Source organism: Hemibagrus wyckioides, linkage group LG16 (assembly GCF_019097595.1).
Source record: "Hemibagrus wyckioides isolate EC202008001 linkage group LG16, SWU_Hwy_1.0, whole genome shotgun sequence".
NCBI classification, from domain to species: Eukaryota; Metazoa; Chordata; class Actinopteri; order Siluriformes; family Bagridae; genus Hemibagrus; species Hemibagrus wyckioides.
In genome coordinates this window covers 10,325,713-10,343,830 of record NC_080725.1, presented here as the reverse complement: position 1 = coordinate 10,343,830, position 18,118 = coordinate 10,325,713, and the positions used below count along the sequence as shown (strand labels likewise).

Here is an 18,118-nt window from a genome sequence, read left to right as displayed (position 1 = left end):
AAATAATCAGTTTTTCTTTTAATTAATAATAGAAATGTAATGGTAAAATAGACTTGTAATCTTTAATGGTATCTTTTTTTCATCTCTACTTAAAGAGACAGATGCAGCAGCACTTTAATCCTTTGGTCTTTCCACCTCTCTATCACCACAAACTACCACCATAACACTCATCACTTCTTAGATCTCCAAATACTTCAGTCTACACACACTTTAATACTCTTCATTGTTGGTAAACAGATTCATATAGTTCATTTTCATCTGACCATGAAATTAGACACACGTGACACTTAGCTGTATGTTTGTTTGTTTTTTTTTGTTATGCTTCAACGTATAAAACAATCGAGAAAATGGCCACAACTATTTTAGATAAAGTGACCAAGCTCATGAGATGCTTTAAATGTCACGTGGATGTCACACATGGAACTTACACGTGCCTCCCACACGTTTCATATGCAGCACATGTATTGCTATTTTCACCTTATCTTTATGCATGGCTCTCTTATTTTTGAGTATAATAAGAAATGATGACATACTGTTTCACAGACACACGTGTGGTACTTGGGGGGTCTCGTCTAATTTCAGGGCTGAACTTTGACGTGTTGTTTACATGTGATCACATGTGAGTCACATCATCGCGTGTAAAACAACAACAACAACACAAAATCTATGATCAGATGTAATAGCATATTCTGTAAGTGTTTTATATTAGTGCGTTGCATAACCTTCCCCTTCTCCTGCATGACTTGAACACACCGCCATCACGGCAGCAACGTAAACAGTAGCATCAGCAGCCGTGTCGTGACCGCATCCTCCGCCTCCTCTCATCTACACATGGAGTCTGGCTAACAAGCACCGGAGACCTTTCGCCGGAGAATGCCTTATTTCCAAAGAAATCGACTGAAATATTTAAAAACAGAGGCGCCATCTTCATCCAAATCTTCGACGGACCCTTTCAGAATGGTGAGCTGTTAACATTGTTAGCTGCGCGCGCGCGCACTAAGTATTTCAGGAATAAAAAAAAACCCCAACAACACAACACAACATTTCTTCTCGTCGACATCTAGCCAGTTTCTGTACATGTATATTTTCTTATTTATATTCAGAAACGGTTTCTAACTAAAAAGTTGTGACCCTTAGAAACACGACGTAGACTTAAAGTAGTTTTAATAGCTACGTGATTTTCCCCTCATGTATGTATGAAGTCATGTATGAACACAGTACAGTTCTGAGAAAAAGACCAGAGACCACCATTTTGTTTTCAGTCAAATGGTTTATCACTAATTATTTGGTGGCAAACAATAATGATGGGGAAAATGTACAGCACATTATTGAAATTTTCAGTCAGACAGCTTTGTAGTACTTATTTATTCAAATAAAATGCAGATGAACAACATAGATATCATACTACAGATAGTCATAGTGCTTTTCTGTGATTCAAGAATAATGACAAAAATGAAGAGAACACAACAGTAGAAATAGTATGAAAAGTCTAAAGTCTGTCTTTTTGTTAATCTGCATGAATATGTAATGAATGTCTGTTTAAATGGAAAATAGGATTAATGTACTGTACATTTTCCCATCGTTATTGTTTGTCACCAAATAATCAACGTTAAGTATCAAATGGTTGTTTGTTTGGGGGGGAAAAAAGCTGGTCTCGAAGTATGCAGAACAATAACATTTTCAAAGAAAAAGCTGTAACACATACCAGGAGTAATTTGAAGAGGTTTCGTGTTTCTTTGTATCAGTACTCTGACAGGAATCTTAGTGTACTCGCACCTACAACCTTCAATCAGTTCACCTTTTTTACTTTGTCTCTTGCAGGGCACCTCGAATTACAGGGGATGATCCGCTTCGAGAGCACTATGCCTGCTGTTGCCTTTCAGGACCTAGTTTTGAATATTTACATAGTCATCTTCGGCACCGGGATATTTGTCTTCATCTTGAGCCTGATATTTTGCTGCTGCTTTATAAGGTAAATTTCATAGCGCTTGCCTGTTTATTTGTATGCAGCCAGCATCATTTTCAGCTCTTGGTCATCAACTGTACAACAATATGATATGCCTTGGATCTAGTCAGTGCTTTTGCTATGTCCCTGTTCTTTACAATATTTAGTGTCGTTTGGGATGGATCTGCTGACCTGGTGCTGGGATTAGAAACAAAAATATTTCGAGTTTGTGAAACACTAGACAGCATTTGCGCACTTATTAGATACTGTCATTTTGATAATGTATTTGATAGACACCAGGTCTAAGGGACTTCCTCTGGCCTTAGATACTTCCTGGCTCAAACAATTCAGCAGCAGATCATATCACCCCATCTTTTTCCTGTTGCTATTCTTGGCACTCAGCAGCCTCACCTTTGTTTGACAAATCCATGTGGACGAAAAAAAGTGGATAAGATTAAGATTTGCATTGCAATGTTCTGTGTCAGAAGAATAATTATAGGATTGTTCCACTCCACCGATGGGAAAGTGAACAGTGACACCTAGCTAAACTCTTTAACCATTCCATGTATGGCAAACCTTTTTTATAGGGGCATTATATAGATGTAAATATCAAACTTTCAGCCTGTTTTAATGCAGAGGTTTTAGCACTGTTTACCATATCCAACAATGGAAAGGGAACACAACAGACACAACACTGGCCAGATATTATTTGGATGATACACTGTTCTTATCACAGCTGTGACAGGGATTGTAGTGTGGGTGCTGCTGGTGTGAGTGTATCTCAGTGTACATCAGTGTTTCAGGGATTTTTAAACATTGTGTACAGTAACTGCTAGATAAGTTTCAGATCTGTTTCTCATCAAGTTTCTCATGGACTTGGCTTGTAAATGACTGACTCACTCAGTGACTGACCTACAGATTGACTACCTCACTCACTGATTGATTGAATGACTGACTACCTCTCTCAATGATTCACTTACTGATTGACTGACTAACTCACTGACTCAGATTGATTGACTGATTTATTCACTCACTGGTCAGTGCTTCTGAATACCTGACTGACTGAATCACCTACTCACTAACTGATTCACCCACTGATTGATTGACTGTCTGACTGTGTCCCTCACTGACCCACCCATTCACTTACTGGATGCCTGACTCACTCATTTACTCACTCACCCACTGACTTAGTTATTCTCCCATACACTAACTGATTGACTGCCTCACTCGCTCAGACTCTCATCCATTCACATACCCACTCACTCACTTACTAAACGCCTTACTCCCTCACTCACTGACTCAGCCGTTCACTCACGGATTAACTGACCGACCTCCTTACTTACCGACTCACCCATTCACTCATGGATTAACTGACTGACTCCCACATTCACTGACTCACCCAATTACTCACGGGATAACTGACCGACCACCTCACTCACTGACTCACCCATACACTCACGAATTAACTGACTCACTCACTGACTCACTTAACTGACCGACTGCCTCATTCACTGACTCACCCATTCAATCACGAATTAACTGACCGACAACCTCACCCACTGACTCACACATTTACTCATGATTTAACTGACCAACCGCCTAACTCACTGACTCAGCCATTCACTCACGGATTAACTGACCGACCGCCTCACTCGACTGACTCACCCATTCACTCACGGTTTAACTGACCGACCGCCTCACTCACTGACTCACCCATTCACTCATGGATTAACTGACCAACCGCCTCACTCACTGACTCACCCATTCACTCATGGATTAACTGACCGACCGCCTCACTGACTGACTCACACATTCACTCACGGATTAACTGACTCACCCATTCACTCATGGATTAACTGACCAACCGCCTCACTCACTGACTCACCCTTTCACTCATTGATTAACTGACCAACCGCCTCACTCACTGACTCACCCATTCACTCACGGATTAACTGACCAAGCACCTCACTCACTGACTCACCCATTCACTCATGGATTAACTGACCGACCGCCTCACTGACTGACTCACACATTCACTCACGGATTAACTGACTCACTCACTGACTCACCCATTCACTCATGGATTAACTGACTCACTCACTGACTCACCCATTCACTCATGGATTAACTGACCAACCGCCTCACTCATTGACTCATTCACTCACAGATTAACTGACCGACCACCTCATTCATTGATTCACCCATACACTCACGGATTAACTGACCGACCGCCTCACTCACTGACTCACCCATTCACTCATGGATTAACTGACCGCCCGCCTCATTCACTGATTCACCCATTCACTCACAGATTAACAGACTGACTCCCTCACTCACTGACTCACCCATTCACTCACAGATTAACAGACTGACTCCCTCACTCACTGACTCACCCATTCACTCACAGATTAACAGACTCACTCACTGACTCACCCATTCACTCATGGATTAACTGACTCACTCACTGACTCACCCATTCACTCATGGATTAACTGACCAACCGCCTCACTCATTGACTCATTCACTCACAGATTAACTGACCGACCACCTCATTCATTGATTCACCCATACACTCACGGATTAACTGACCGACCGCCTCACTCACTGACTCACCCATTCACTCATGGATTAACTGACCGCCCGCCTCATTCACTGATTCACCCATTCACTCACAGATTAACAGACTGACTCCCTCACTCACTGACTCACCCATTCACTCACAGATTAACAGACTGACTCCCTCACTCACTGACTCACCCATTCACTCACAGATTAACAGACTGACTCCCTCACTCACTGACTCACCCATTCACTCACAGATTAACTGACTGACTCCCTCACTCACTGACTCACCCATTCACTCACAGATTAACAGACTGACTCCCTCACTCACTGACTCACCCATTCACTCACAGATTAACAGACTGACTCCCTCACTCACTGACTCACAGATTAACAGACTGACTCCCTCACTCACTGACTCACCCATTCACTCACAGATTAACCGACTGACCGCCTCATTCACTGACTCACCCATTCACTCACAGATTAACTGACTGACTCCCTCACTCACTGACTCACAGATTAACAGACTGACTCCCTCACTCACTGACTCACCCATTCACTCACAGATTAACTGACTGACCGCCTCATTCACTGACTCACCCATTCACTCACAGATTAACAGACTGACTCCCTCACTCACTGACTCACAGATTAACAGACTGACTCCCTCACTCACTGACTCACCCATTCACTCACAGATTAACTGACTGACCGCCTCATTCACTGACTCACCCATTCACTCACAGATTACCTGACTGACTCACTGACAGTTTAGCCCAGTGTGGCTCTCCTGGCAGGTTAGTAGCTTTTAGGCATATTTCCACTACAGGACTATTTTTTGCACCATTCTGTGCTGGTTCAGGCTCATAAGTGTAGTTTTGTTTTTTCATTTTATGTGCCAATGGAAATCCACTGAGCACTCGTTTCACATAATTATGTGATTGAGAAAATAGCACAGAAATGAAGTTTATTTTATAAAGCCAGGTACGGTTTAGAGAATTACATTTCCAAATTGTATATTTTAGTAAAAGTAGAAACATAAGAAATGTGAGAAAGCAAATGTGATTCTGAAGAGAATGCAGTATTTGCTGTTAAAAAAGGGAATTTTTAATATTTCTAAATACTTTTTAATTGCTACTGATAAAACAGGTAAGTATATATGAAAAAAGTGCATTCCAGCTGGTCTACAGGAGAAAGAAGCCACAGCAGAAGGTAGTTAGTTAAAACTGCTCAGCGATTGTCTAATTATAAAGCCATTCTCTTCATTCTTGTCTTCCTGACTCATTGTGCTCCTGTGTCTTTCAGTAAATTGCGACATCAAGCCCAGTCTGAGAGATTGGCCTACAAGCTGGTAAATATGACTCAGCAGACACAACACAACAACCTGCGGGATAAAAGATCTGAGTACACTCAAGTGTCCTTGATATTTCTTGCAGGTTGTATTGAAGGATGAGACAAAGCACTTGAATATTCATGGGGTAAGTTTTCTTTTTTTTTTAATGTAAATATCTAATCAATGAATCAATAAATAAAGTGTAGTTTAGAGGTGCTCAGTAACCAGGCTGCTCTGTCTTCTTCTGTCCTTTAGCAAACATGCGCTGTGTGTTTAGAGGACTTCAGAATAAAAGACGAACTTGCAATGTTGCCATGCCAACACAGCTTTCACAAAAGGTAACCTTCAGCAATGCTGAAGAGGTGCAGGTCTTCATTGTGCTAATACCTCAAAGATGAGAGATATAATGTGATGGGTACTAAACAAAATCGCCAGTGAACCTTAGAAATCTGCTTTCCTAAAAGGGTAATAAGACGGCATCTGATCTAATCCTGAAAATAGTTCATCGCTCTGAGTTTGATGGAGCTCCATGTGAAGTGGAGTGACCCTGACCTCACCACAGTTGAGTTTACCGCACAGCACTGTCAACGCTGACCATTTCCATGCCTCTGCCACTAGGTGGTGCTAGCATTAGGTTTTCGGGTATGCTGTGCATCTGTCCCAGATTCTCCTTAGCGCTATGACTCCAGGAGTGGTTTATATGGAATTATCACTGGAGCAGACAAACTCGTTACATTCTGGAATCGAGCCAAACAAGCTCGGGTTACTACAACAGTCAAATGTCTGAAATAGTTTCTTTTCAATAGCTTCCTTCCTGTTTGAAAATACATATTAGTAACCAGTCCTTCCCTCACCAGCCTCTCCTTATGCCACTGCCACTTGGTGAACTTTGTCGATTGTCTACACATCCATCCGTGTTTGAGAATAAGAAACACCCATTCAAGCTTAACATTTCAGGCAGTGTTTACGCTCATGAAATATAAGGGAACATTTAGACAGTTGATGTCTGAATGCATCTCAGTGAAGGTACACTTAACACTTCAAAACAGAAATGCTCAGGGTAGGTTTTAACAAGATGTCAGACATGTTTGCATGTCTGAGGACAGGTAATAGTGATAGCAGCCATGACTAAAGGCTTAGTAATTATCATGACATCAATATTTGGTAGATACTTACTTTCCACAGTGTAGCATTTCAATAATCTGGGTGGCTATACATCTAAAACTATCATGAAATAATGATTAATTAGATAGGAAGATGAACCTCAGTACTGTTGATGTGCTTTTTGTCCTCATCCTGAATGTTCCTGTGCTGCAGGTGTCTGTTAAAGTGGCTGGAGGTGCGCTGTGTGTGTCCCATGTGCAACAAACCAATTGGTGCACCTAACAAGCACATCGGCAGCATACTGGATGAACTGGTGTAAATAACTAGCACAAGCTCGAGTACAAACGCTCCAGTCAACATCCTGCAGCAGGACGTCTAGAGTCGGAAAGGACCAAGATCTGCTACAATACACAACACGTACAACAGGCTGGTATTCTGGCAATGGTAGGATAAAAACATGTGCCAGTTGAGGTGAGATTATGTAAACAAAGCCGAAATGTATTACATTGAATTGCTAATTTATGACTAAATGTGTCAATTCATAGAACATTGAGAAGTTTTCAGATTTATTTTCCTCTCAAAATGCATACAGTGCACAGTAAATACACCTTGATTTCCTTTTCCATTAAATTACAGTTTTTAGTTCCAACAACTTCTAAATATAGTGCTAGGATTCCAGGAAGTATTAGGTCTGTTTAAAATATCCAACTTGATTTGTAAAAAACTAATTCTTGTGCTGTTCCTGCTGCCTGTGGGACATATGAAAATAAATAAAAAATAAAAAAAATGCAGCAGCACCGTTTTGAAAAATCAATTATATAACCACCACGTTGGGCCTAGAAATTTCTAAGGAATGATATTCTATGGTTTGAAAAGCTTGATGCTTGAATAAACAAAACATTTGACATCTTGGAGGCAATCATAATAAAACAAAACAGATCAAAAGGTTTCTTGTTCCACCTTTAATATTTTTGTTAAATGTTCTATTTATGACATCACTGTATTTTTTGTAACAAGTGTTTCAATAATAGGAATGAGGAAATTAAAGGAAGAGAAAGGAATGCACGAGACTGAAGCTAGGTGTCGAGTGGAAGCAGTATTTAAAGTTGGCCACAGTTACTGATGACGACCTTGGCAGTGCACTTGCCGGAATCATGTCCCCTGGCTTCAATAGCCCTGACGACGTTTATGCCCTCAACCACGCTTCCGAACACAACGTGCTTGCCATCCAGCCTGTGCAGAGGGAAGAGGGAGAGCATGAGCATGACACTTGGCTGTTGGGTTACATATTGATCGTCCACTTTAAATTGGAACACTGGTACACTTATTTACTCAATCACATGACAGCAGCTCATGAGCTTCGTGCAAGGCAGTCTGGTTTAAGGATTTTAAAAGGTACTGAAACCGGGCATTTTAAATTCACACCATGAACCCCTATCCACTAAGGCTACAGCACCTCAACTGCAGTGAACAGAAATACATTAATACGAAAGCTACACTAGTCACAGACTGACTGAAACTGAAGAGGAGAGGAAAAAAAATTAAATAAAAAGAGTCATTCAAGGTCTAAGCAACATTAATATTTCTATAGTAACAGCTCAGTGTCATTATGGAAGGAGTCTCCAGTGTCAGCACTTTAGGTCAGAAGTAAAACTGTAAGCAGGTCTTGCACTATGGAAGTATTTTCAGGGCAGAGATATGCAGAACACTTGTTTTATTAAAATCACGACAAAAACCAGACAGATGCAGACAACTGAAACACCTAGTGTTGGAAGCTTAAAATATGTTCCTCTAATAAAAAAAAAAAAAAGCATAAATAAAGAAAAGCATTATTAATAGTATTTATAAGGCGTTACATTGCATCTCCCATGCAAAGGGAGGAGAGAAAAATTTAACAGAGCCCTCACCAGCTGGTTTTCGCAGTGCAGATGAAAAACTGTGAGCCATTGGTGTTGGCTCCTGCGTTTGCCATGGACAGAATGCCAGGTCCTGTGTGCTTCAGAGTGAAGTTCTCATCTGCAAACTTGCTGCCATAGATGGACTTTCCACCAGTTCCATTGTGATTTGTGAAGTCGCCACCCTAAAGAGTTGGAAGAGCAATTCAGATCCAATTAATAACCCAAGTGGTGTAATGCCCCAGTATGAAAACAATCTTGATCTACTTTAGAGGTATTTAGAGAGAAGGAGCAGGGCTTTACCTGGCACATGAACTGTGGGATGACACGGTGGAAGCCAGAACCCTTGTAACCATAACCTTTCTCTCCAGTGCACAGAGCTCGAAAGTTCTCTGTATAGAGATGATCAAAGAAGAAACATTAATTTTTTAATGGTCATTAGTCACAGAGGAGATAACACCAGAAAAGAAATGAAACTCACCAGCAGTCTTGGGGACCACATCTGCTCTCAGCTGAGGAGAAACAAAGAGCGAAAAAGATCAGGATCTGCTGATTTCAACATGCATTCACTGCTCTGTGTATAATCACCAATGCACAAATGGGCAGAAACAAAGCCACACTTTGCCCAGTTATTTACAGTGAGGGAAAAAATTTGATCCCCTGCTGATTTTGTACATTTGCCCACTAACAGAGACATGTTCAGTCTTTAATATTAATGGTAGGTGTATTTGAACAGTGAGAGACAGAACAAAAAAAAAAAAAAAAAAAAAAAAAAAAAAAAAAAAAAAATCCACAAACACCTTTCAGAAAATTTCTACATTGATTTGCATTTTAATGAGTGAATTATGTATTTGATCCCCTATCAGAAAGATTTCTGGCTCCCAGGTGTCTTATACAGGTAATGAGCTGAGATTACAGTAGGAGCACTCTCCAGGGGGGTGGGTGGGGGGTGCTCTTAATCTCAGCTCGTTACCTGTATGAAAGACACCTGTCCACAGAAGGAAGCAATCAATCAGATTCCAAACTCTCCATCATGGCCAAGACCAAAGAGCTGTCCATGGATGTCAGGGACAAGATTGTAGAACTACACAAGGCTGGAATGAGCTACAAGACCATCACCAAGCAGCTTAATGAAAAGGTGACAAGTTTGTTTGCAGTTTTGCGATTATTCCCAAATGGAAGAAACACAAAAGGACTGTCAATCTTCCTCGGTCTGGGGCTCCATGCAAGATCTCACCTCATGGAGTTTCAATGATCATGAGAACGGCGAGGAATCAGCTCAGAATTACACTGGAGGATTGTGTCAATGATCTCAAGGCAGCTGGGACCATAGTCACCAAGAAAACAATTGGTAACACTACGCCATGAAAGACTGAAATCCAGTAGCACCCGTAAGGTCCCCCTGATAAAGAAAGCACATGTACAGGCTCATCTGAAGTTTGCCAGTGAACATCTGAATGATTCAGAGGAGAACTGGGTGAAAGTGTTGTGGTCAACTCGCCATGTTTGGAGGAGGAATGCTGCCTATGACGACAAGTGCACCATCCGCAGGTGACAGGACAACTGCACTGCATCAAAGGGACAATGGATGGGGCCATGTACCATAAAATCTTGGATGAGAACCTCCTTCCCTCAGCCAGGGCATTGAAAATGGGTCGTGGATGGATATTCCAGCCTGACAATGACCCAAAACACAGCCAAGGCAACAAAGGAGTGGTTCAAAAAGAACCTGTAGGTCCTGTAGTAGCCTAGCCAGTTTTTAAGCTCCTGGTCTTTTAGAATATTTCAAGACTTTAAGATGCTAAAACCATAACAGTACATTTTCAATGTATTGCTGATCCAAGTATAGAAATGCACTCAAATGTTGAAACATGCAGCTCCTACACAACACATGAAGGCAAGCTGAATACAAAATCATCTCTAACAACGGCAGCATTTTTGACCGTGACTGGATTATGTAAAGGTTTACACAGTTAGTACATCAATCCAAAACTCATCTGTTTGCTGAATAGCTAAACGGGGTTATTCCATGAGATTCCCTTAGACACACACAAATACGTACTTATGGGTGGATACCTGAACTAAAATGCTGTAACAATACCTCACATCCAAGTTAGTTGCTTTTGAAACGTAGTTGTGCTAGCTTGCAAATTACCCCAAATTTCTACCAGTTTTCTCTAAAAACCTTCTTGTGCTTTGAAGGACCAAATACTAAGGATCTCTACTCGAGTTCAGTGTAAATCAGTGTATTAATTCGACCTAGCAATTTACATCTCTTTATATAGGCTTTGTGATGGTAAATGTTAATGACGTTTGTGCTTCACAACATTTGAATTAATCAGTGCAAGTCTGAGACACCAGTCCCCCCCTCTCCCCAACCGCCCCAGAGTGGTGAATGTAGCAGTGCGCCCTCTGTCGGCTATAGTTATTCAGTTTTTTTTTCAGGGAGTCAAATCTGCTCCGTTTTTCAAAAGGAACCGACACTCCCTCCCTCCCAAAAAGACTTTTCACTGCATGTGTTACAAGAACGGTTTAAAAATCATTGTAAAACCACCGCATGGCTGTACTGAAACACGGCTTCACTTTCATTAAATAACAATCGAGTATAAATGAATTTCAAATTGGCACTAAAGATGCACGAGGTTTACAAAATCCTGAATTTTCCGTAAGCGGGTCAAAGCAGGCCTGAGTGTCGAGTTGGCCCATATGACTCACCGGAAAGAGTCGATTCGTGCGTGAGCTACACCTCACGATTCACAACAGGGATTTACTAAAAACTAGCCTAGTTGAGCATTAAAGGACAAGTTTTTTTTTTTTTTTTTAAGAGAACATGTATAATGCGAGACAAATTTTTCGAATTATGAGTTTTCAGTGTTTTGAGGCTAACGTGGCTGAATCAACCGTTGATCTCCATTCGGCTCTTCTGAAGTCTAGTTTTCGGGCATGTGAAGACATGGAGGCTCAGAAGTCGTCCCGCTGTATTAGTCTCCATGCCGTCTAAGGCAAAAAAAAAAAAAAAAAAAGTTATCTTAAGCAGTAGTAACGTTTATTTATGCTAAAATCGAAAACGACCTGACTGACGACCACTTTAATAACGCTATTAATAGACACCTAATAATAATTTCGACAAAATCGTGCGCGCATGCGCCATGAGTTACGGACGCAGATAAATTCAGACCCTGCAGAACAAAAAATTTTTACTCTGAAGACGGATACACTATACTTAAAGCCACAGGATGGAGCAAACAACCAATTATGCAAAGATGTGCATTTTAATGGCGATTTAAAATGGCACCTTTTCAACAAGATAGAAACGAAGATGGCGTCAGTAATTTCCTCAAAACGTGCAGTTACTCGTCTTTCAACTTGGTCTAAAACGGAACACGTGACCATTTTAACGCGAGGTGGAAAAATTTCTCTCTCATCAGAAGCTTTAACCTAAAAATGAAGCCCTCAGGAAAGCTGCGAATGCAACTAAATCTAGTCAAAAGACTAAAAATGACACTAGGTCGCCTACATAATAATAATAATAATAAATTATTATTATTATTATTATTATTATTATTATAGCCTAAGGTTGCACCAATTGCTTATATACAGACACGTGTAGGGTTAAATGAGTCCTAAATACCCTGAAATTAAATTTAATTATGAAACTAAATCCCCTAATTCTGCCACAGTACTAGCAACAGTATGAGTAACGATATCCTCGAGGTTTAACCGGAGAGAGTCTGACCGTTAATCATATTTTGGCAAATTTAACAATTCCGCTGCAGATCATTTTTATCTTCTCACCTCCATCACAATCCTTCCTGTAGGAATTCCATCGATGGTGATGTCGAAAAACACTTTGGGATTGGTCATGTCGGACACAGACGTGTTTTACTCTCTGCTATTAAAAGTTAAACCCAGGCGAGCCGTGAGCAGGATGTAGCAGACCGAATGTTAGCGAAAACTTGAATATATAGAAGCAAGACGGAAGCGGCTTCCTATTGGAACATATGTAGACGTGAGACCGTTGGTTGACATCCAAAACAACCAATAAGAGACTGCGCTGCGCTGTGAGCCTCCTTCTGATTGGCCCATCGCGCTTGGCATCAACGCTTGACGACACTAAATGTTATCCAATCAGCACTGTGCAAACCGTGTAGGTGTGTGTCTGTATTCGCGCGGTTAGTGATGTGTGTCATGGCGCGAGGGCGTTGGCCGGGGATCCAATTCGCCATTATGGCACAAATCAGCACGAAGAGCGCCAGAATGTTTATGGACTATGAAAAGTTTTAAATGGTGTCTCTTATTCACGTCTTTATTGTGTCAGTTTAAATACAGGATAAAGATTAAAATTCGAACGTGTTATAGCACAACAGGGAAGTCTTTACTGGTTAAAAAAAAAACATGGACGCCATTGCATGTTTTCATTCCCCTGAGGTTGTGTAATGGCGTGTACTGCTTAATGATGGCATTTTGGATTGTTCATGGTTTTAATACTACAGTGTGCAGACACCTGATGGGTGAACAGGTGACATGTGACTCACCTGTCTGATGCTTTTCTAATGGGATTTTAAATGAGTCCTGCAGGAGGCTGGTTATTAGGATTGTGTACAAACATAGTGCTTTAATGACAATTTAATGAAACTAAAGGACCAGCTTAAGTGCCAGGAGTATGTGTAACACGGCTAGGGGTCTATGATAATTATAGAGCAAGTATAGTTATCGGCTGGCTTAATCATCAATTCAATAAATTACACACTAAATATAATGTGGATTTGTAACTGAACCAAAGACAATAGAAATCTTAGAAAGCAAACTGTCAAACTTGAATGTAGGCATTTAGTCCACTTCCCACTGGGAAGCATTTTCGACCCAGCAGTGATCACACAATCACAAATAACCCAAATGCAACAGGATGGGGATTAAGTCTTTACTTAAAAAACATAATGGAAATATTTCACATCTTTAGAAAAACAAACAAAAAAAAAAATGATTAAGATTATTCAAGTTTAATTCCATCATTAAAACGTAAAGGATTCACCTACACATGACGGTCAAACATTTTTTTTCTTAACAGTTGGATGAAAAGTAAGTGACATAATTCTGGTCTCAAAGTCACTTCTCTGCTCTCTTATTGAAACCCTTCATGGTCACAGAACTGATGGTGAAATGAACTTTTTTTTCCTTCTTTTTTTTTTTTTTCTTTTTTTTTCTCAAATTCATAAACTTTGCTAGATAACACACATAAGAGAGATGCATACAGGTCCACCAATTATCTTTATAATTATTATAATAACAATAATTATATATAATCAAAAGATAAAATTGTATGATACACAAATGTCTTCAAAAACAATTGCACATCCAAGAACTCCTGACTCTCCCTGGATTGTTTAGGATACAAACTGCACATAGCCGACAGCATCCAGAGAGCAATCATAAATAATAAAGTAAGACAAGACAGGATACAGGGCATCAGACTGTCCTCCTCTCTCCAGCGAGTCTCTTTTTGCGAACTGAAAAGGAACAAGAGCTTTTCGGACAAAAAGAAAAAACAAACAAAAAAAACAAAAAAAAAAACTGTCATAGTGTTTAAAGTGTATGCGTGTTTTATCATGGGGTACAGAGAGTGTATACATCTGTAACAATAATAATCCTATATCTGTACATATTTTCAAACCCAGCTCCCTAATTGTTCCTCATTAGTAACAAGTAATGGGTACTGCCATTAAGACCAGACTATCAAGAGGTCATCATACTGCAAAAATGAACAATCCGGATGTCAGAGACGAAATCCACTACTGCAATATTTTAAGACCTGAATGCACTCTTAAAATAACAGAGTTGCATTTTGCGAGCTTGTGTGTGCATTTTGTGAGAGAGATACCCTGTCTGAGATGTGTGATTGGGATGCTTGTGCTCTGCGAGACCTCTTGTTTCTGCCGAGTCCTTCTGCTGAGTGATGGAGATATTGCATATCTAAAGGCAAACTAAAATAACACGGTGCCTAATAAAAGGTAAAGGCTGTGTGGATAGAAAACGATCAGGATTGAGACTTTTGTTCCTTCTCTTGTGTACAATCAGCACAGGACTTTGTGCCAACAGTGCAGGAAGACACCATTGTTGAAGGAGAAGGAGCCAGGAGGCAAACAGCTGCAACTAGAGGAGTGCGTGTGCAAGAAACACACTTGGTGTAGCTTGTGTTATGTCTGTGCATTAATGTGTGCTTCTTCTATTTCATCTTGCGTGAACACACTCCCAGGGATTGAAAGTTTTACTCATATCTACAGTGGCTAGGCAGGACTCAAAGCCCCTCCTTCTAGACACAACCTATTTTTTTTTTTTTTTTTTTTTTTTTTTAAGTCCGGCAAATGAGTACAGTACGTTTCTTTGATGCTACAGCGAGATACGCTTTGTGACTGCATCTCTAAACAGCAAGGCGAAGGACAAGGGCATGCAGGCTTGAAAGAGGCTCCTAACACAAAGTATAAGCTAACTCCTGGACTTCAAGTACAAATTTGTGAGATCAAGTAATGGTGTGGGCATATAAGATAGCATGCGAGCTTACTGGTGGAGATTTTTCTTTTTTTTTTTTTTTTTGAGGTAAGGCATGTCCGTGTCTTGTGTTTGCAGGGTCCATTGGCATTCCCAACATTTTACATGCATTCAAGTTACAACAGAGGCCAGACATATGTTGGCTTTTTTGTTCTGATGTCATTCTCAAAGATCCCGTAGCTTTATGAAAATTCGGTTCTTCTTGTTATCGACAAATTCTGGATTTTTAAAGAATGTCAGTACTTCACAATTGATTAAATCATTATCAAGAATAAATGACAATGGGCAAATTCCATAAACTTTAAATGCAATGTAATTTACACCAAGCACAAGTTAGACATCAGATGAGGTGCTTTTTCTACAAATGGGTGTTGCAGGAGCTGGAAATATAAAATGGACTCTTCAAATTAAGAAAAAAAATAATAATAAAAACACAATAAAACCATGACATTTTTCAGAGGCAGACTAACAGTAACGTCAAAGTCAGATTATATCTTCTGCACCTTCCTTGCTATGAGCATTTCTGCATTCCAGTCTCAAAGGAACAGAGCAGGCCAATAATTAGACTCAAATGTTTGTGAGGATTCCAATCCCTGATCCCCCAAACACCCTTGTAGCGTGCTAGAAGTATTTACTGCTGTTTTTTTTAAAGGATGGTGTGGCAAAGCTAGAGGTGGTGTGCAAGCTGTGTGTGAATTCAGTTGCTCTCAAACAGCGAGAGCAGGTCATCATTGCTGTTGTTAGGGAGGTCAGGAGGACCCAGGTAGGTCAGCAGCTCATCTGGGTTTGTTAGCTCTGGGAGCAGCTAGAAAATCGAAGAGAACAGACAGTATTAGGGTTGTTGATCTGTCATTTCTGTCGTTAAGATCTGGCATAAACCAAATGACTTGGTGACTCACATCAAGACCAGGCTCTGTTACATCTCCTGGCCCACCGGGACCACCCAGGCCAAAGCTATCCGTGTGCAGCCGGGGATTCTGGTTGGAGTTGCGTGAATGCATGGGTCCTCCTGGGCCACCCAGGTTGGAACTGCCATGGAGAGGCTGATGCTGCTGTTGCTGCTGCGGCTGCTGTGGTTGTTGTTGTTGTTGCTGTTGAAGGGGGTTGTGGGATGGGTCCATGCGACTTGAGTGGGGAATCTACAAAAAGAGAAAAAAAGAAACAAAAAAGAGGAAAAGGGGAAATCAGAGTGTGACATAAGTGATCATGGAACTGTAGGTGCATACAGAGAAACAAAATGTGTGCCTAAAAGCAGAAGCTTTAAGTGTGCGAAAGCTGTGGTTCAGAGTAGCAGCTGTCAGTGACATGGCTGAGGGTGTAGCAGGTCATTCTGTCGCCTCCAGAACCAGTCAAGGAGCTCTTACTCTCACATGCAGCACACAGGGCCGTAAAGCGATCAGCTGCTTTCGCTGCAGGATGTTGATGCAACTAAGGCACGTCACTGGTGTAAGGTATGTTCTTCCAGTCAAGTTACTTAAGCCCTGAGTTACATATTTGGATATTAAATTCTTTAAATACAGGCCAAAAAATAAATACATGATATGCTAAAATACTTGTCAGAGGCACAAATAGTGTAGATTTGCTACCTGTCCAGACATGGGGTGCCCCACGGGTTTCTCAGGTGTCAGTAGGCCACTGGGAAGGTCAGACTGGTAAGAGAGGGGCGGAGGACCCGAGGAAAACTCGCCCAAGGTTGGAGTCCCGGGGGCGTTGGGGAAATCTGAGAAGCCAGGCTGACTGGAATATCCCGAACCGGCTAAGAGACCAGGGAAACAAAATGTACTCCATCAACATTCAGTATTCAAGCTAAAAAGGTGGACTTCATTATTCAGAACAGTCAGGCATTGCTTATCTGTCTACACAGCTTTATCTATTAATGTTCTATCTATATTTTCCCACCCTCTTACTACTTCTCTTCCATCTCACAACAGCTATTGATCTGGCTTGAAGAAGGTTTAACTGTCCTCTAAAACACATAAAAAGCAGTTACAATGTTTTCTAACTGCTGTATTTGAGGCATTGTAGAGAGAGATCTAATGTATCTTCAGTATGCATGATCCAAAATAATTAACAACCTTGACTGGGGTAATCTGGCGTGCTGCTGCTGCCGCCTTGTGGTAAGGACTGGTAGGGTGACGAGGCCGGGCCCAACGCAGCGATCATCTCCATAACACTGGGCAGGATCATGTGACTGGGGCTGAGGGTGCGACATCGTTTCAGTGCTGGACCGTCCGGATCTTCTTTAATATGTAGGTCAGACTTCACAGGGACTGGCTTCCAACTACACACTGGATCAATAGTGATCTCCTCGTAGTCCGAGCTATAAAACACATTCAAATTCAGGTTAAAGAGCACTGGAAATCATTTCACAATGACTGAACTAAGTTCACAACAATGTACAATAACTTACTTCTGTATATAGATGAGAATGCCCAGCATATACTGATCCACTTCTAGTCCCTCCAGAAGAGCTGTCTTGCTACAAAAAAAACCAGCACAAGCGATTTGAGCATTGTAGCATAAGGGTCCTTTTTCATAAGTTGTGGTGGTAGTTCTGGTTTTAGCGGTAGTGTTGAAATTAAAGTGGTTGCTGGAACATTTGATTAAATCACTTTTCCGTTATTTTAAAAAGGAAAACCATGTGTTTTGCTTCTAGGGATTAATAAATTACTAAAGAGAGTGAAAAGAATAATGCTTGAAAGGTTGCCCAGCTAAATCAAGCTATGGTAA

General features: G+C 40.9%; 3 protein-coding genes across 9 annotated transcripts in view; 1 reads left to right on the top strand and 2 right to left on the bottom strand.

The window, feature by feature from the left end:
* Positions 1–735: 735 nt before the first annotated feature.
* On the top strand, positions 736–8,499 carry LOC131366575 (RING finger protein 122). Its single transcript, XM_058411155.1, has 6 exons — positions 736–960; positions 1,822–1,972; positions 5,816–5,861; positions 5,947–5,988; positions 6,099–6,181; positions 7,161–8,499. The coding sequence occupies exons 2-6, from the start codon at positions 1,842–1,844 to the stop codon at positions 7,264–7,266; spliced, it is 408 nt and encodes a 135-aa protein (XP_058267138.1). The 5' UTR covers positions 736–960; positions 1,822–1,841; the 3' UTR covers positions 7,267–8,499.
* ppiab (peptidylprolyl isomerase Ab (cyclophilin A)) lies at positions 7,895–12,797 on the bottom strand. The gene is made up of 5 exons (XM_058411154.1): positions 12,638–12,797; positions 9,324–9,354; positions 9,146–9,234; positions 8,855–9,027; positions 7,895–8,180 (listed from the first exon to the last, which is right to left on the bottom strand). Exons 1-5 carry the CDS (start codon positions 12,704–12,706, stop codon positions 8,048–8,050), a joined length of 495 nt encoding a protein of 164 aa, XP_058267137.1. The 5' UTR covers positions 12,707–12,797; the 3' UTR covers positions 7,895–8,047.
* A 952-nt stretch (positions 12,798–13,749) lies between these two features.
* The window catches only part of zmiz2 (zinc finger, MIZ-type containing 2), a 34,627-nt gene continuing 30,258 nt past the window's right edge, over positions 13,750–18,118 (bottom strand). For all 7 annotated transcript variants that reach the window (XM_058411142.1, XM_058411145.1, XM_058411144.1 and 4 more), the window contains 5 exons: positions 17,799–17,867; positions 17,464–17,708; positions 16,975–17,144; positions 16,288–16,527; positions 13,750–16,193 (listed from right to left, as the gene is read on the bottom strand). In XM_058411142.1, coding sequence (XP_058267125.1) covers positions 16,086–16,193; positions 16,288–16,527; positions 16,975–17,144; positions 17,464–17,708; positions 17,799–17,867 — 832 coding nt within the window. In that variant the 3' untranslated portion in view covers positions 13,750–16,085. The remainder of the gene's footprint in view (positions 16,194–16,287; positions 16,528–16,974; positions 17,145–17,463; positions 17,709–17,798; positions 17,868–18,118) is intronic.

What these genes read in the sequence shown, in the direction of transcription:
- LOC131366575 (XM_058411155.1), top strand. Translation starts at nt 1,842, where the DNA reads ATGATCCGCTTCGAGAGCACTATGCCTGCTGTTGCCTTTCAGGACCTA. An exon ending in AGAGATTGGCCTACAAGCTG is followed by an intron (nt 5,862 to 5,946) that starts GTAAATATGACT and finishes TATTTCTTGCAG; the next exon opens with GTTGTATTGAAGGATGAGAC. An exon ending in AGCACTTGAATATTCATGGG is followed by an intron (nt 5,989 to 6,098) that starts GTAAGTTTTCTT and finishes TCTGTCCTTTAG; the next exon opens with CAAACATGCGCTGTGTGTTT.
- ppiab (XM_058411154.1), bottom strand. Translation starts at nt 12,706, where the DNA reads ATGACCAATCCCAAAGTGTTTTTCGACATCACCATCGATGGAATTCCT. An exon ending in TGTGGTCCCCAAGACTGCTG is followed by an intron (nt 9,235 to 9,323) that starts GTGAGTTTCATT and finishes ATCTCTATACAG; the next exon opens with AGAACTTTCGAGCTCTGTGC. An exon ending in TCCCACAGTTCATGTGCCAG is followed by an intron (nt 9,028 to 9,145) that starts GTAAAGCCCTGC and finishes CCAACTCTTTAG; the next exon opens with GGTGGCGACTTCACAAATCA.